General features: G+C 40.3%; 1 protein-coding gene across 1 annotated transcript in view; it reads left to right on the top strand.

Annotated features, from left to right (window-relative positions):
* The window catches only part of NUP133 (nucleoporin 133), a 69,618-nt gene extending 58,455 nt beyond the window's left edge, over positions 1–11,163 (top strand). The window contains exons 25-28 of the mRNA XM_008051116.2: positions 1,076–1,156; positions 4,059–4,123; positions 6,196–6,284; positions 10,388–11,163. Of these exons, the coding sequence (XP_008049307.2) occupies positions 1,076–1,156; positions 4,059–4,123; positions 6,196–6,284; positions 10,388–10,524 (372 nt within the window). The 3' untranslated portion in view covers positions 10,525–11,163. The remainder of the gene's footprint in view (positions 1–1,075; positions 1,157–4,058; positions 4,124–6,195; positions 6,285–10,387) is intronic.
* Positions 11,164–13,534: the final 2,371 nt, after the last annotated feature.

Below are 13,534 nucleotides of genomic sequence, written 5' to 3' on the forward strand. Positions count from 1 at the left end.
AAAAAAAAAAAAAAAAAAAAAAAATTAAAATGTTGTAAGACAATGAACACAAGCAGAGAGCTTTTTTCCTGAAGTGGCTTGAGTATTGTTAAAGGAGTACATACAATCTTTTTAAATGGTATTTGCTATATTATAAATAGCTAAAAAAGGAAGACAGGAAAAATTTAAATTGACATTTTAATAAGGCAAACATTTTTTAATCATAAAATTTCAGGAAACTTGAAGAATATAGAAATGAGTATGTAGACAGCTATAATCTAACTAACCAGGGATAACTATTGGTAATATGTTGGCATATGTTTTCCCTTAACTGAACTTAGACCAATTTATGCTTTTTCATAGGTCTCATTCTCACCTCACATCACAGTGAAAAAAAAGTATCACAGTATCAATTTTTAAAACCATTTACAAAGGCAGCATTTCCAAAGCATTATAACAAGCTTTATAAATGCAAAATTGGCAGTTTATTTCAAAGGTTATGCTCAAAGGAATACTGAAATGTATCCACTATCTTTTTGATCCAAGAATATAAATTTACTGACATTTTTAAAGTACATAAATCAAGTTATGCAAATTAATTACTGGTTTAAGATATGCTTTTTTTTTTCTTAGAGTCTCACTCCATTGCCCAGACTGGAGTGCAGTGGCATGCATGCTCATGGCCACCTGAGTGCTCCTTACGGGCTCCAGCGATCCTTCTACCTCAGCCTTCCAAGTAGCTGGAACCAGAGGCGTGTGCTACCATACTCAGCTCACTTTTGATTTATTGTACAGACGAGGTCTCGCCAAGTTGCCCAGACTGGTCTCAAACCCGCAGGCTCAGGCCATCCACTCACCTCAGCCTCCCAAAGTGCTGGAATTATAGGCTGGGCCACCAAGCCTAGCCAAGATACACATTTTTTAAAAGACAGTTTATTGGTAAGGTTGAGGTAGTATAGTTTCCAAATGTGAGATTGTCTTTACTATAAAAATGTCTACAAATTACTTAAAAGAATGACTTCTTTCCATAAATTTCTCTTGTATTAGTTATATGATTACTTAAAGTAATGTTCCACCTTATTTTAACTTGTCATAGTTGTATATCTGTGAAGAAAACAGAAGAGCTAATGAATATGATTTCAAGAAAGCTTTGGACTTGCTGGAATATATTGACGAGGTGAGTAAAATCACTTAAGATGATTTCAGGCAACTGATTACATATAAAAAGAGGGGAAAAGCTGTGCTCAGTGGCTTTTCCAACTCAAAAAAAGGGCGGGGGGAATACCACTTTTAGTCAATCATGTAAATGTATTAATGAAGAAAGACTAGCTTTGGGTCAGCTGCCCCTAACTCAGAATGAATATAGTTCTTTAGAAAAACTGTCCAGAGACAGCTGCGCTTTTTCTAATAATTGTCACACATTCTCATATGTCTTTTTCTTTGCACAAATCAAGAATGCTGTTTTTCAAAAGTCCTGAAGTATTTTTTCTCATTCGTTTACTAAGTCATTAGTTTTTTCTTTTTTGTGTTTGGGGTCATACTCTCTCACCCACGCTAGAGTGCATTGACATCATCACAGCTCACCTCCTGAGTAGCTGGGACTACAGGCATGGGCCATCATGTCTGGCCAAGTCATTAGCTTTTGAATCTGATATGTTGCTCTATCAATGTTTCCTCATAATATTCACCATAAGAGAAGCAGTATCTCAGCTTTCAAAAGGTTATTATGCTGGATGTGGTGGTTCATGCCTGTCATTCCAGCACTTTGGGAGGCTGAGATGGGAGAATTGAGCCCAGGAGTTCGAGACTAGCCTGTGCAACATAGTGAGACCTTGCGTATACAAAAAGAAAAGAAAGAAAAATTAGCCAGGCATGTTGGTGCATACCTGTAATTCCAGCTACTTAGGAGACGGAGGCAGAAGGATTGCCCAAGCCCAGGAGGTCAATCCTGCAATGAGCTGTGATTGTGCCACTGCACTCCAGCCTAGGCAATAGAGTGAGACTCTGACTTTAAAAAAAAAAAAAAAGAAGAAGGTGATAGTGAAAATTTTGTAGGATAAGTAGTTGTTCTGTTGCCTAGTCATGCAATTGAAAGTTTGGTAGATTTTAAAAACACAATGTATTGACTTCTGCATTACCTTATTTAAAAGTCTTAAACTTCACAGGTTCCTGATAAAATCATATTGTCACAGGAAAATCTGGAAGTAATTCACAGAGAAATTACACAGACATTTTTCCATCTTGAACACTGTAGTATTGCTCCACTTTTTTGATTTCTTTGGATGGAAAAATTGTCACAGGAAAATCTGGAAGTAACTCATTGTGACTGCTGACATGAATTTACATCATTCCAAATTCTGTTCCTAGTTGTTACGTTGCATCATTCTCTGTTACTGATATGAATTCACATCATTCCAGAATCTGTTCTTGGTTGCCACTGACATGAATGCATCTTTGCAAATTCTGTTTCTGAGTGCTGCAACATTGTCATATGAATGTGTTATTATATTTTGCTTGAAAATGAATAGTCAGGCAAGGAGAGAGAGTTAATTGAGGTAATTATCTGATATCTACTGTTCAATGTTGTTACTGGTTTATGTAGTTGGTAACATTGGCAAGTTGTTCATTATTTTGTTGTGATTAGTGTTGCATACTTGTATTTTGATATTTCAGGGCTTTTATACTTCAACATTAAAATTAATTTACCATAATTGAAACATATGCTGATGAGATTTCTGAGGTTGAAGGTGAATCAAGTGAACTTATTAGTGATAGTGAGACAGATAGTGATGCAGTGATGCAATGTAATGACAGTGAACCCAGTACTGGTGAGAACAAATCAGACGTTGGACAAACACCTTAGAAATGTTTATTGGTAATCCAGGTGTCAAGGTATTTCCACATGGCCCTCAAAGTATAAGTGAAGTTGTCGGACTATTTATTAGAGATGATTTTATAGAAATGATTGCAATTGAAACTAACAGGTATTATGATTAGATGCATCACAGATATAAATATCCAAAGAAATCAAAAAAGTGGAGCAATACTACAGTGTTCAAGATGGAAAAATTTCTAGCATTAAATATTTTGATGGGACAAATGAAGAAAACCACAATACATGATTATTGGTCAACGCATCCATCAATTGTGATGCCTTTCTTTAAAAAATAATGACACAAAATAGAGTCCTACAAATTTTGCAGTTTTTGCATTTTTCCAATAATGCAGAAATGCAGTCAAATCCAAGCAGATGCAAAATTAAACCTGTAATAAGTTATGTTTTAGCCGGGCTCGGTGGCTCAGCCTGTAATTCCGCGCCTTTGGGAGGCTGAGGTGAGTGGATTGCCTGAGCCCACGGGTTCGAGACCCATCTGGGCAGCGAGACCTCATCTCTACAATAAATAAAAAAATCAGCCGGGTGTGGTAGCGCTGTAATTCCGGCTACTCAGAAGACTGAGGTGGAAGGATCGCCGAAGCCCAGCAGGCAAGGCTGCGGTGGCCAGGAGCGGGGGCCAGGAGCAGCCATTGCACTCCAGTCTGGGCAACCGAGTGAGACTCCAACTCAAAAAAAAAAAAAAAAAAGTTATGTTTTAAATTAGTCCAACATCGTGTACAAACCTGAACAAGAACTTTCCTTGGATGAATCTATGATGCCTCATCGTAGAGGACTGTCTTTGTTGGGTTTATAATCCACATAAAAATACAAAGTACGTAATGCTAGTCAGAGTGGTCTCTGAGTCAAATGCTGGATATGTCTTTCAGTACAACTTTCAGCTGTATTGTGAAAAAGGTGATAGTTTAGAAAAGACCGTTTCACTTGTGCTGAACAACAGAAGTTTGCGGCAGCCAGCTTCAGATTTTGTTTTTATTTTCACCCACTCTCAGTATTAGGAAAGTGAAAAATTTACCAGTTGCGAATGTGTTAATTGGCTTACTCTTCTAACTAGTATTAACATCTTAAAAGGAAATTTTAAAATATTACAATATTTGTGCAGGGTTATGAATTGACATAATGAAAATGTAAGTGTGTATTTCTTTTAAAGTCAAGATTTAATCAGAATTTTTTGTTTGCTGTGAAGGAAGAAGATGTAAATATAAATGATCTCAAACTGGAAATCCTTTGCAAAGCTCTTCAGAGAGATAAGTAAGTTCTCATGGCATGAATGTGAACTGTGGTTCTGGAAAGGGCCTCTACTTTAGGGAGTGTGTAGAAAACACAGTCAGCACAGGAAGACAACTCTAACCATCTATGTGGGGTTTTCCCTTCACACACAAAGCAAGCAGTCAGTTCAGGGGTGGACACCACCTGAGTCTTCTGATTCACTTCCATTATGGCACTGTCTACCTGGAGATAGCCTCAGACCCCACGGGCTAAGGACTTAGTCCCACAAGACGCCCCTACTTCCAGTGCCAACCTAAGCCCCAGGTTATTTTACTTGTGCTTCTGATTGGGTATAAATTGAGGTTCTCTTGACCCCTTCCTTGGGTTTGATTTATTTGCTATAGTGGCTCACAGAACTCAGAGAAACACATTTACCAGTTTATTGTAAAAAGAATTTTGTAGGGTGAAGAGACATAGGGCGCAGTGGGGAAAGGGCTGCAGAGCTTCCATGCCCTCTCAGGACCCATCCTCCAGGACCCTCCATTTGTCTAGCTATCCATAGCTCTACAAACCCTGTCCTCCATTGTGTAAGTAGAATTGATTGTACCAGTGACCATTGGTGATCAAAGTAACCTTAACCCCCCCCTCTCCCTGGAAGGTTAAGGGTAGAGCTAAAAGCCCCAGCCTTCTAATGTTGCCTTGGTTTTTCTGGTGACCAGCCCTCATTTTGAAGCCATCTAGAGGCTGTCAAATCAGTCTGTGGTGATAGCATAATCTTCCTGATATGTGAAAAGTGGCATACGTAAAACCATATGTCAAATGGTTTTACACCTTCTAATTGTATTGTAACATGTACTATGTTAAAAAAATTTTAATAATGTCACTAGTAATCTTAAATTTTTAATTTAAAAATTAAGAATAGCTTAAAGTCTTAGGACCACTGGTATAATAAATCACTGCTTTTGATTTATAAGACCATCAGTTCACACAGAAGTATACGTTTCTTATTTTCACAGAAGTCAGGGCAGTCATGCCAAAAAAGACTTGAAGCGATTTTCTTTTTAAATAATATATTATTACAGTTTGAGGATCAGTGCCCTTTTCTAAGTTTGTAAGGAGGATTTCTGTCTACAGAAATGGTGTTTATGTTAATATTCAATAGTGAAGAAAGACCAAGAATAATCAGTCATAGGAACGGATTCTTTCCAGGAAAAGAATTTCAAAATGATCATTACTTGAATGCTAAAAGCCTTCTCCTATCAGTCATAGGAACGGATTCTTTCCAGGAAAAGAATTTCAAAATGATCATTACTTGAATGCTAAAAGCCTTCTCCTACTCACAGTTTTCCTTTTTCCTGTGGTGAGAAATTGCACAAGAGCTATTTTTACAAAAGCATTTCTTCCCACCCCTGGTCACTCCCAGATAGTTAAAATTGCAGTTAAATTTGGTCTTAGAGTCCCCTCTCTGAGGCATCCAGCTTTGTGCCTCCTTGATTCCTGGTCCCATCCCAGTCATACAAAAGAATGCTGTTGTTTTGACTGGGATTCCTTGTCCTGGCTTCTCGTTTAAAGTTTTAAGTTATCAACACTGATTGCAAAGCAGTGTTGTGTGTGTGTGTGTGTGTGTGTGTGTGTATTTCAGTAGTAGATAGTCCCAGCTACACCAGAAAAGCCTCTCTTCTTACTTTATACTAGATACTGGTTGCCATTTGACTTTTTTTTTAAACAGAATATGTTGTAACATTATAACTGCTGCCTGTGTTCTGAAAGATTATACTTTGGTACGTACTTAAGTTTGTACTAAATATGTTACTTAAAGAATTTTCTCCTGAAAGATACCTCACTACTTGGTTTTTGAAATTAAAATCCATGGTAGTTATATTAGGTAAATAGCTACCTGAGTGCAGCACCATATATCTAGGGTAGAAACTGGAAATGTATCTACCATCTGTCTTGTATTCATCATCTTTTATTTAAACGATTTGAAACAGTATCATAAAACTCAGCTTTGCCATTCCCTGAAGCCATTAAGATAAAAGCACAATAGCAAACAAAAGACATTCATTTCATCTATGTTGATGATTTAATTTTCCCCTCACGGTTTTATTTTCTAGCTGGTCCAGTTCAGATGGTAAAGATGATCCAATTGAAGTATCTAAAGAGAGTATATTTGTGAAAATTTTACAGAAACTTTTAAAAGATGGTAAGTTGTTTGTTACTATCGTTAGAAGTCAGTGTCACTCATCAATTTTAGAAGTCTTTGACTAATGGGATTAAATGATAGAAACATTTAAGATAAAACGGTATCGTACTCAAAATTAGGAAGACTGACTTACAAGAAAGGAAGGGCTTCTCCTCACCATCTGCGTGTGAGGAAGTGCGTGCCACTGTGAAGCCCCCCCCGCCAGGTCCCTGTGCAGGTCACTTGCTGACTCAGGATGGACAGTGAGCCAGTTGGGAAACTTGAGTGTGACACCAAAATTTGTACTGATAGAAGCGATCATTTCTTTTAATTTTTCAGTTAGCTCTGTTTTGAAAATTTAAAGTTTGAAATGAGATGTAAATTTTTTTTGATATATTTCCTACTAAAATGGCCATATCATGCTTAAGAAAAAATTTTAAATGTTTCTGCAAAAACATTTTAATCATTAACCTTCTAAAATTCAGTTTAAAAAAAAGTAAAAAGTAACAAAGGACTATGTTTGGACATATGTTTTATACAAGGCAGTGAGCAAACTTCCATTTGCTGTTAAAGACACAAATAGTTAGAGGCTTTTATGGATAAAATGTTCTCAAGGGAAAGATGGATTTGAGGAGACTTACTTTCACCTCCTTTCATATTTACTGGGTGCTTAAAATAAGGAATATGTTAGGAGACAAGAGAATTTGCATATTTTATATATTAAAACAAGCGTGACTCGTATTTATTATGGAATTATTAGATTAAAATATGTGATGTGAAAATCCAGGCAGTGTGCAAAAAATAGGCTTAGAGTTTGCTGATCTTCTCAAATACAATGATGCTCTTTTTAACAGCAGTTGGAAGAAATACACAATGACCAAAGTGGTTATAAATTCAGCAGTCTTTCTAAATGAATGTGAATTTTATTCATCCGATGTTGACATTTACATACGTTTGAATATTTTCTATACTTATATCTGCAAGACACATTATTTAATCTACATTAAACATGCCCAGCCAAGTGCCTGGCACATAGTAGTTGCTTGACAAACATTTGTTCTTTGAATATGTAGAAGTATTTGCAGGTTCACAGCCCCACCCCTCTGCCCATGTCGACGGCCCTCCATTTTGGAGTCACTGACTTAACCAAGGGAAATGAAGGAGACTTTCAGAGCAGTACTGTGGACCCCAGCACACAAATCCTAATCGAGAGAAACAAACTCTGTGTTTGCATTCCAGAAGCTTTCGTTTTAGAGCCTATCCACATTGATCTCCACGCATCACTTTTCAGATGGGTAGTCTCCTTTTACAGCTGATCAAATGCAAAAACTGCTTACTTGGAACTGGGTCAGGATGGGCTGGACTTGGATCTGTGAAACACGAACACTGGTTCGCACCACACTGACGGGGTATTTAAGGAGTGCTTTTGCTTTCAAAGATGAGCAGAGAACAGGACGGTTAGCTGGACTTTTCTGTCGTCCGGCAGTAAGAGCGAGCTAAAAATAGAGCACTGAGGGAATATAGCAAGAGGAAATACCTTTAGCCGGAAAGACTTGACACTCAGAAAGGGCTGAAACGTGTCTTTAAGACGTTCTCACTTCTTTGCATGAAACTGAAGACATAGTTGAGTATGACTGATTTCTTGGTACTTAGAGGTATTCTCCAGTTGAGCCTGATACAGTATTAGAAAGCATTTGGACTCAGATCTGATGCTTTCCATGAAGTAGTTTCTTGTAAAGGCGTCACAGAACTGAATTGTGTCTAATTCAGTATCTGGCACTATTATTTAAGGATGGCTTTGCAGTTTTTGCTTTTCTTAGTAGATTATAAAATCTAGGTGGAAAACAGGAATAGAAAGCAAATTTTATAAAAATAATTAAGCTTGACCAAAGGACAAATCTAGTATAAGCTTTAATATAAATAAGAAGTATATATATTATAACAACAGGCCAAGCATGACTCATGTTTATAATCCCAGCACTCTGGGAGGCCAAGGTGAGAGGATCTTTGGGGCCAGGAGTTTGAGACCTGTCTGTGCAATATAATGAGAGCCCGAGAGCCCATCTCTGCTTCTAAAGAAATACTTTGGCTAGGCGCGGTTCACGCCTATAATCCCAGCACTTTGGGAGGCTGAGGTGAGAGGATTGCCTGAGCCCATGGGTTCGAGACCAGCCTGGGCAACTTGGTGAAACCTCATCTCTACAATAAATCAAAAAATTAGCTGGGCATAGTGACACGTGCCTGCAGTTTCAGCTACTTGGAAGGTGAGGCCGAAGGATCACCTGAGCCCAGCAGGGGTCGAGGCTGCTGTGGCTGTCAGCGTGCAACTGCACTCCAGCCTGGACGACAGAGTGAGACTCCAACTCAAAAAAAAAAAAAAAAAACCGGGCTTGGTGGCTCAGCCTGTAATCCCGCGCCTTTGGGAGGCTGAGGTGAGTGGATTGCCTGAGCCCGCGGGTTCGAGACCCACCTGGGCAACTTGGCGAGACCTCATCTTTACAATAAATCAAAAATTAGCCGGGTGTGGTAGCACGTGCCTGTAGTTCCAGCTACTTGGAAGGCTGAGGCGGAAGGATTGCCGGAGCCTGGCAGGGTTGAGGCTGCGGTGACCGGGAGCGGCCACTGCACTCCAGTCTGGGTGACAGAGTGAGACTCCAACTCAAAAAAAAAGAAGAAGAAGAAGAAAGAAAAAGCAGTACTTTAAAAACAAAAGCCAAAAAACAACTGGCCAAAGACATTTATTTTTGGAACCTTTTAAACAATATGGCTTTTGTGTACACTAGTAAATGTTTTTAAAGGACAGATGATTCTGAAGGTAGGAAGATCCGGATAACCTCACATTGTATTTCATAGGCTTTGATGGCCCAGCAATTGCTTCCACCTGTGAAGCAATTACTTCACCGGATGAATTCATTCTGCAGACATTTCTGAATTACCCACGTGGTTTGTTTTTGCATGTTGCCTGAAGTACATTCTACATACAGGACAAAATCACATATTTTTACATGGAGTTTACATTTTTTTCTAATTAGTTACCAGCATTTAATAGTTGGGCATAGTTCTTATTTTCTGGCTCTTCTTGGAAATCAAAGACTGTCCCAGACTGAAATGTTTACGAGGCAACAGGCAGCTGGAGCTAAAGCGTACTACCCCTGCAGCTGGGTCATTGCTTGGTTCTAAGGTCACCGCCATGCCCCAAGCCACCCCCACTCATGTGGCCTCTGTTACTTGGCAAGGCTTTGCAGGCACTGGAGTTTCAACTTCGCTAAAAAAAAGAAATGAACATCAGATACTGGGTCTAAGCAGAAGGCATGACTTTAAAGATGAAAGTAAATAATATGTTACATTTTTAGAGAAATCTTTTAGAAATTAATGTACCTTTACAAGTGTACTACTATTTTACAGAGGAACTCTTTATTGAAAGTATGTTAATCATAATAAATGATGTACAAATATTGTGTTCAGATTTAGCTTCATAACACGTATTAATCCAAATGTTTATTGTATAACAAGTACCCAAAAATGATGCAAGACACTTTGAGGATAATTTTTTTTAAAACCACTATTTGATTTTGAGAACCTTATGATAATGTAGCAAATTATAAAGTATTATTGGCTACAAAGCGCTCAGCTTAAGACACAGATCTCAACTTCAGCAAGCTGTTTAGTGTTCACTGGCTTCCCAGCTTTGTGAATGACTTGTAACGAAATGATTCTTTTGCCAATCTAATTTGGGGTTAAGCTGAAATGCATTTTGAGATACTGTATCTAGTTTTCATAACAGTGTTTCTACTAAGTTATTCCCTAACTAGGAGACCATATAAGTGAAATGCTTGTTTTCAAGCTGTGGGGAAAACGAAAACAGTTCAGGTCTTACTCCAGACTTTAAATAGAATGGCTATTCTGACCACTAGGGGGAAGAGCCGTCACAGCCTCTGGAGAATGTCGTATTGTTAGACTTGGAAGTACGTTTGACAGATGGAAGGAATTTAGGAGGGAGGATTTCCCAGTAGCCAAGTGACATTATATTTTAAATAGAACACAGGTGTTTTAGTCATCAATCACCCTAATTCATCTGCGAGTTTCATACAAATGAAAAGTGACTTCTGTGCTTGGGTTTACAGGCATTCAGCTCAGCGAGTACCTGCCAGAGGTGAGAGACCTGCTGCAGGCAGACCAGCTCGGCAACCTGAAGTCTAACCCGTACTTTGAGTTTGTTCTGAAAGCAAATTATGAGTATTATGTTCAGGGACAAATGTAACTGTTTCTAAACATGTCATTGCTTTTGAAATTTGTGTAAATGTATCCTTACAAAAATTGTAGGCCTAGGAGCTTGTACAATTTTATAATATGTATAGCTGAATTTTATATGCTTTATATGGAAGTTAATATAAAATAGTTGTATAATGATAATTCTGGTTTTTAGCGTCATGGTATTTTCTCTCCTATTTGCCTCCTGCCGTCTGTCGGCTGTTGTTCCTGTGCATGCTGCCCTTTCTCCCAGATCTCACCTGGGTTCTAGAATTCCTGGTTTGGTCCTGGCTATTCCTACGTACAAGGAACTTCTAGGCCTCAGTTTCTGTAACTCTCAGAATTGCAAGATTGTGCTAGATTGTCTCTGAAGCTGCTGTCTCTGTGGGTGTTGTCCACTGAAGAGACACTAGAGTGTTTGGTATCTGTATTGGCTAGGGCTGATGGGAAACACCTAGTAATGTGCATGTCAAATTTTGCTGACTTACTACGGGGCTAAAAGCCAGAGCAGAGTGGGCCTGACTCCTGTGAGCTTGATAACTGATGAAGTTGCTCACTGGGAGCATTCCCATTCTCAGCATAAATAAATTAATCAGTACTAATGAAAGTGTCTTAGTGAAAAAAATAAAGTTGTAGCTTTCTAACCTGTCTATAAGTTACTGTTGATAATATGTTTACAGTATAGTCATCTTTCAGTACAGAGAGTCAGTCAGGCTCAAGTATTTTCAGAATGATTTTCACTAAGTTCCAGCTTTGCCACCGTCTGCCTAGCTAGTGGACAGTATGAGAGATGTTAGAAGCCAATGTGGGTTCTCCTAATATGGCCGCTGATGTGACTGAAAGTAGTGTTCTCTCAAAGCTTCTGTGTCCTGACCGTGTCATCACCAACTGTTTACCTAGCTTTAAATAAAGACCAGAGCTTGGACAGGGAGCTACTGGCACATCCACGCCTTGGCCCCGTTAAACTTAGCTCAGTAGCCAGCTCACTCGAGCAGCTGAAAAGGTCAGAAGTTAAACATGGTGAAGAGGCAGGATCCTGGTCTCACCAGGTCTGCCATCATGCCCTCTCCCCTGCAGGCCTGAGTCCAGCCCTGAGCATATGTGGAAGAGCAGGTGAACAGAGCTGTTTATGTTGACCAGAGGAAGGAAATTAACAGCCTGTCCCTTTTCTCTTTGTAGCTTGCCCAGCATTAAGGTCCAGGCTAGGAATACATTGAAGGTACTGGGGACAGTTGGGAGGAGCTGCTTGTCCGACAGCCAGCGAGAACACACTGAGTGCTCATGCTGTGAGACGGGCTTTGGCTTTACACAGACGTCGACTGTCAGTGTTCAGTTCCCACCTGTGTGACCCTGTTAGATAGTAAAGTGCTCTGGGACGCTCAGGCTCCTGCTACCTTCGTGTGCCGCCACAAATGTGATTCTTCCCGCTGTGACTGGACAGTACTGCTGGACAGCCATTCGTGCCCACGCCCCGTTGACTGCATGGATGTAAAACGACCGCTCTTACGAGGGTTAGGTCATCCTGTTTGGAGGCAGAAGAAAGCTAACTCTGCTAGCTCTGCCTCTCTCTCTCTCTCTCTCTCTCTCTCTTTTTTGGAGTCAGGGTCTCACTCTTGCCCAGACTGGAGTGTAGCGGTAGCGCAATCATGGCTCACCGCAGCCTCGACCTCCTGAGCTCAGTCTTCCCACTTCAGCTTTCTGAGTAGCTGGGAGTATAAGCACCACCACGCCTGGCTAGTTTTTTAATAGAGACAAGGTCTCGCTCTGTTGCCAAGGCTGGTCTCAAACTCTTGAGCTCCAGCAGTCCTCCTGCCTCGGCTTCCCAAAGTGCTGAGAGTGCTGTCTCTGACAGTCGATAGCTATAGCCTCCACATGGTTGGGTTTCTAAAAATTATTTCAGCTGGGCCGGGCATGGTGACTCACACCTATAATCCCAGCACTTTGGAGGCTGAGGTGGCGAGACGATTACTTGAGGCTAGGAGTTGGAGACTGCAGTGAACCATGATTGCACACCACTGTACTCCAGCCTGGGTGACAGAGTGACACCCTGTCCCTTAACAATATATATTTTTTCACAGTAAAAATGAAATTAAGACCATAATTTTGAGCATTTTCTCCTTCATTTGTAAAGTTGGTTTCCCAACACTGTCTTCATCAAAGAATCATTGGTGGTTTCTGTATAAATCGAGTAACTGACACTGAGTACACAGGTGCTGTGTGACGTACTTTCTACAGAAAGAGACACCTCACTGACTTGGAAAAGCGCCGGATTCACCCAGACATTGAGTGCTGCTCTTAGGGCCTTGGCACAACCCAACAGGAGGGCGTTCTGACCATGAGGAGAGGAGAGGGCATGCAGGCCCGTGTGCCGGCCTGCTTGGAGGCTCCCTGACACTTTGTGTCAAGGGTCACGCAGACCTGGGGACCCCGTCTCTGGCGAAGGCTCCTGACACCTGGGTGTCTGAGTCGTGGCTCTTCTCCCAGGACCCGGGGCAGCCGGCGCCCCTGGAGGTCGAGCTCCCGGTGCTGACCTGCTCGCTCCGCACTGCTGTTGTCCCCACACTGGACGTCTTGAGGCTAGCCACAGAGACACGGGTGGGGCCCCACCTGCCGTCCCTGGACGTCTTGTCTTGACAATACCTGGAGGTAAAATAACCTTCTGTATTCCTGTGGAAATAAATCCACTCGTTAAATGCCAGTATCCATTTAAAATAATAATACTGTGTAATTCTAAATTGAAAACAACTGTAGAGAATGGAAAATTTACAAAAAAGAAAATAGACCCCTGTGGTCCTACCAGCCAGAAGTAACTTTAGTTACCATTTTGAAATATTTCTCCAAATGTTTTGGACTGTGTATATACTGTTGTATTTTGTAGCCCGCTTTACTCATGTGAGAGAGTGTGAGCATTTCTCTGTATCTTTAATCCAGTGATTCTCAACCTTTTTTAAAACTATTATCTCCCCTCCTAAGAGGCCTTTCTAGACAATTTTACCCATTCGCCTCCCACCCCAGTGTGA

The sequence above is a fragment of the Carlito syrichta genome, unplaced genomic scaffold (assembly GCF_000164805.1).
Source record: "Carlito syrichta isolate Samal-C Ts95f unplaced genomic scaffold, Tarsius_syrichta-2.0.1 Scaffold165621, whole genome shotgun sequence".
NCBI classification, from domain to species: Eukaryota; Metazoa; Chordata; class Mammalia; order Primates; family Tarsiidae; genus Carlito; species Carlito syrichta.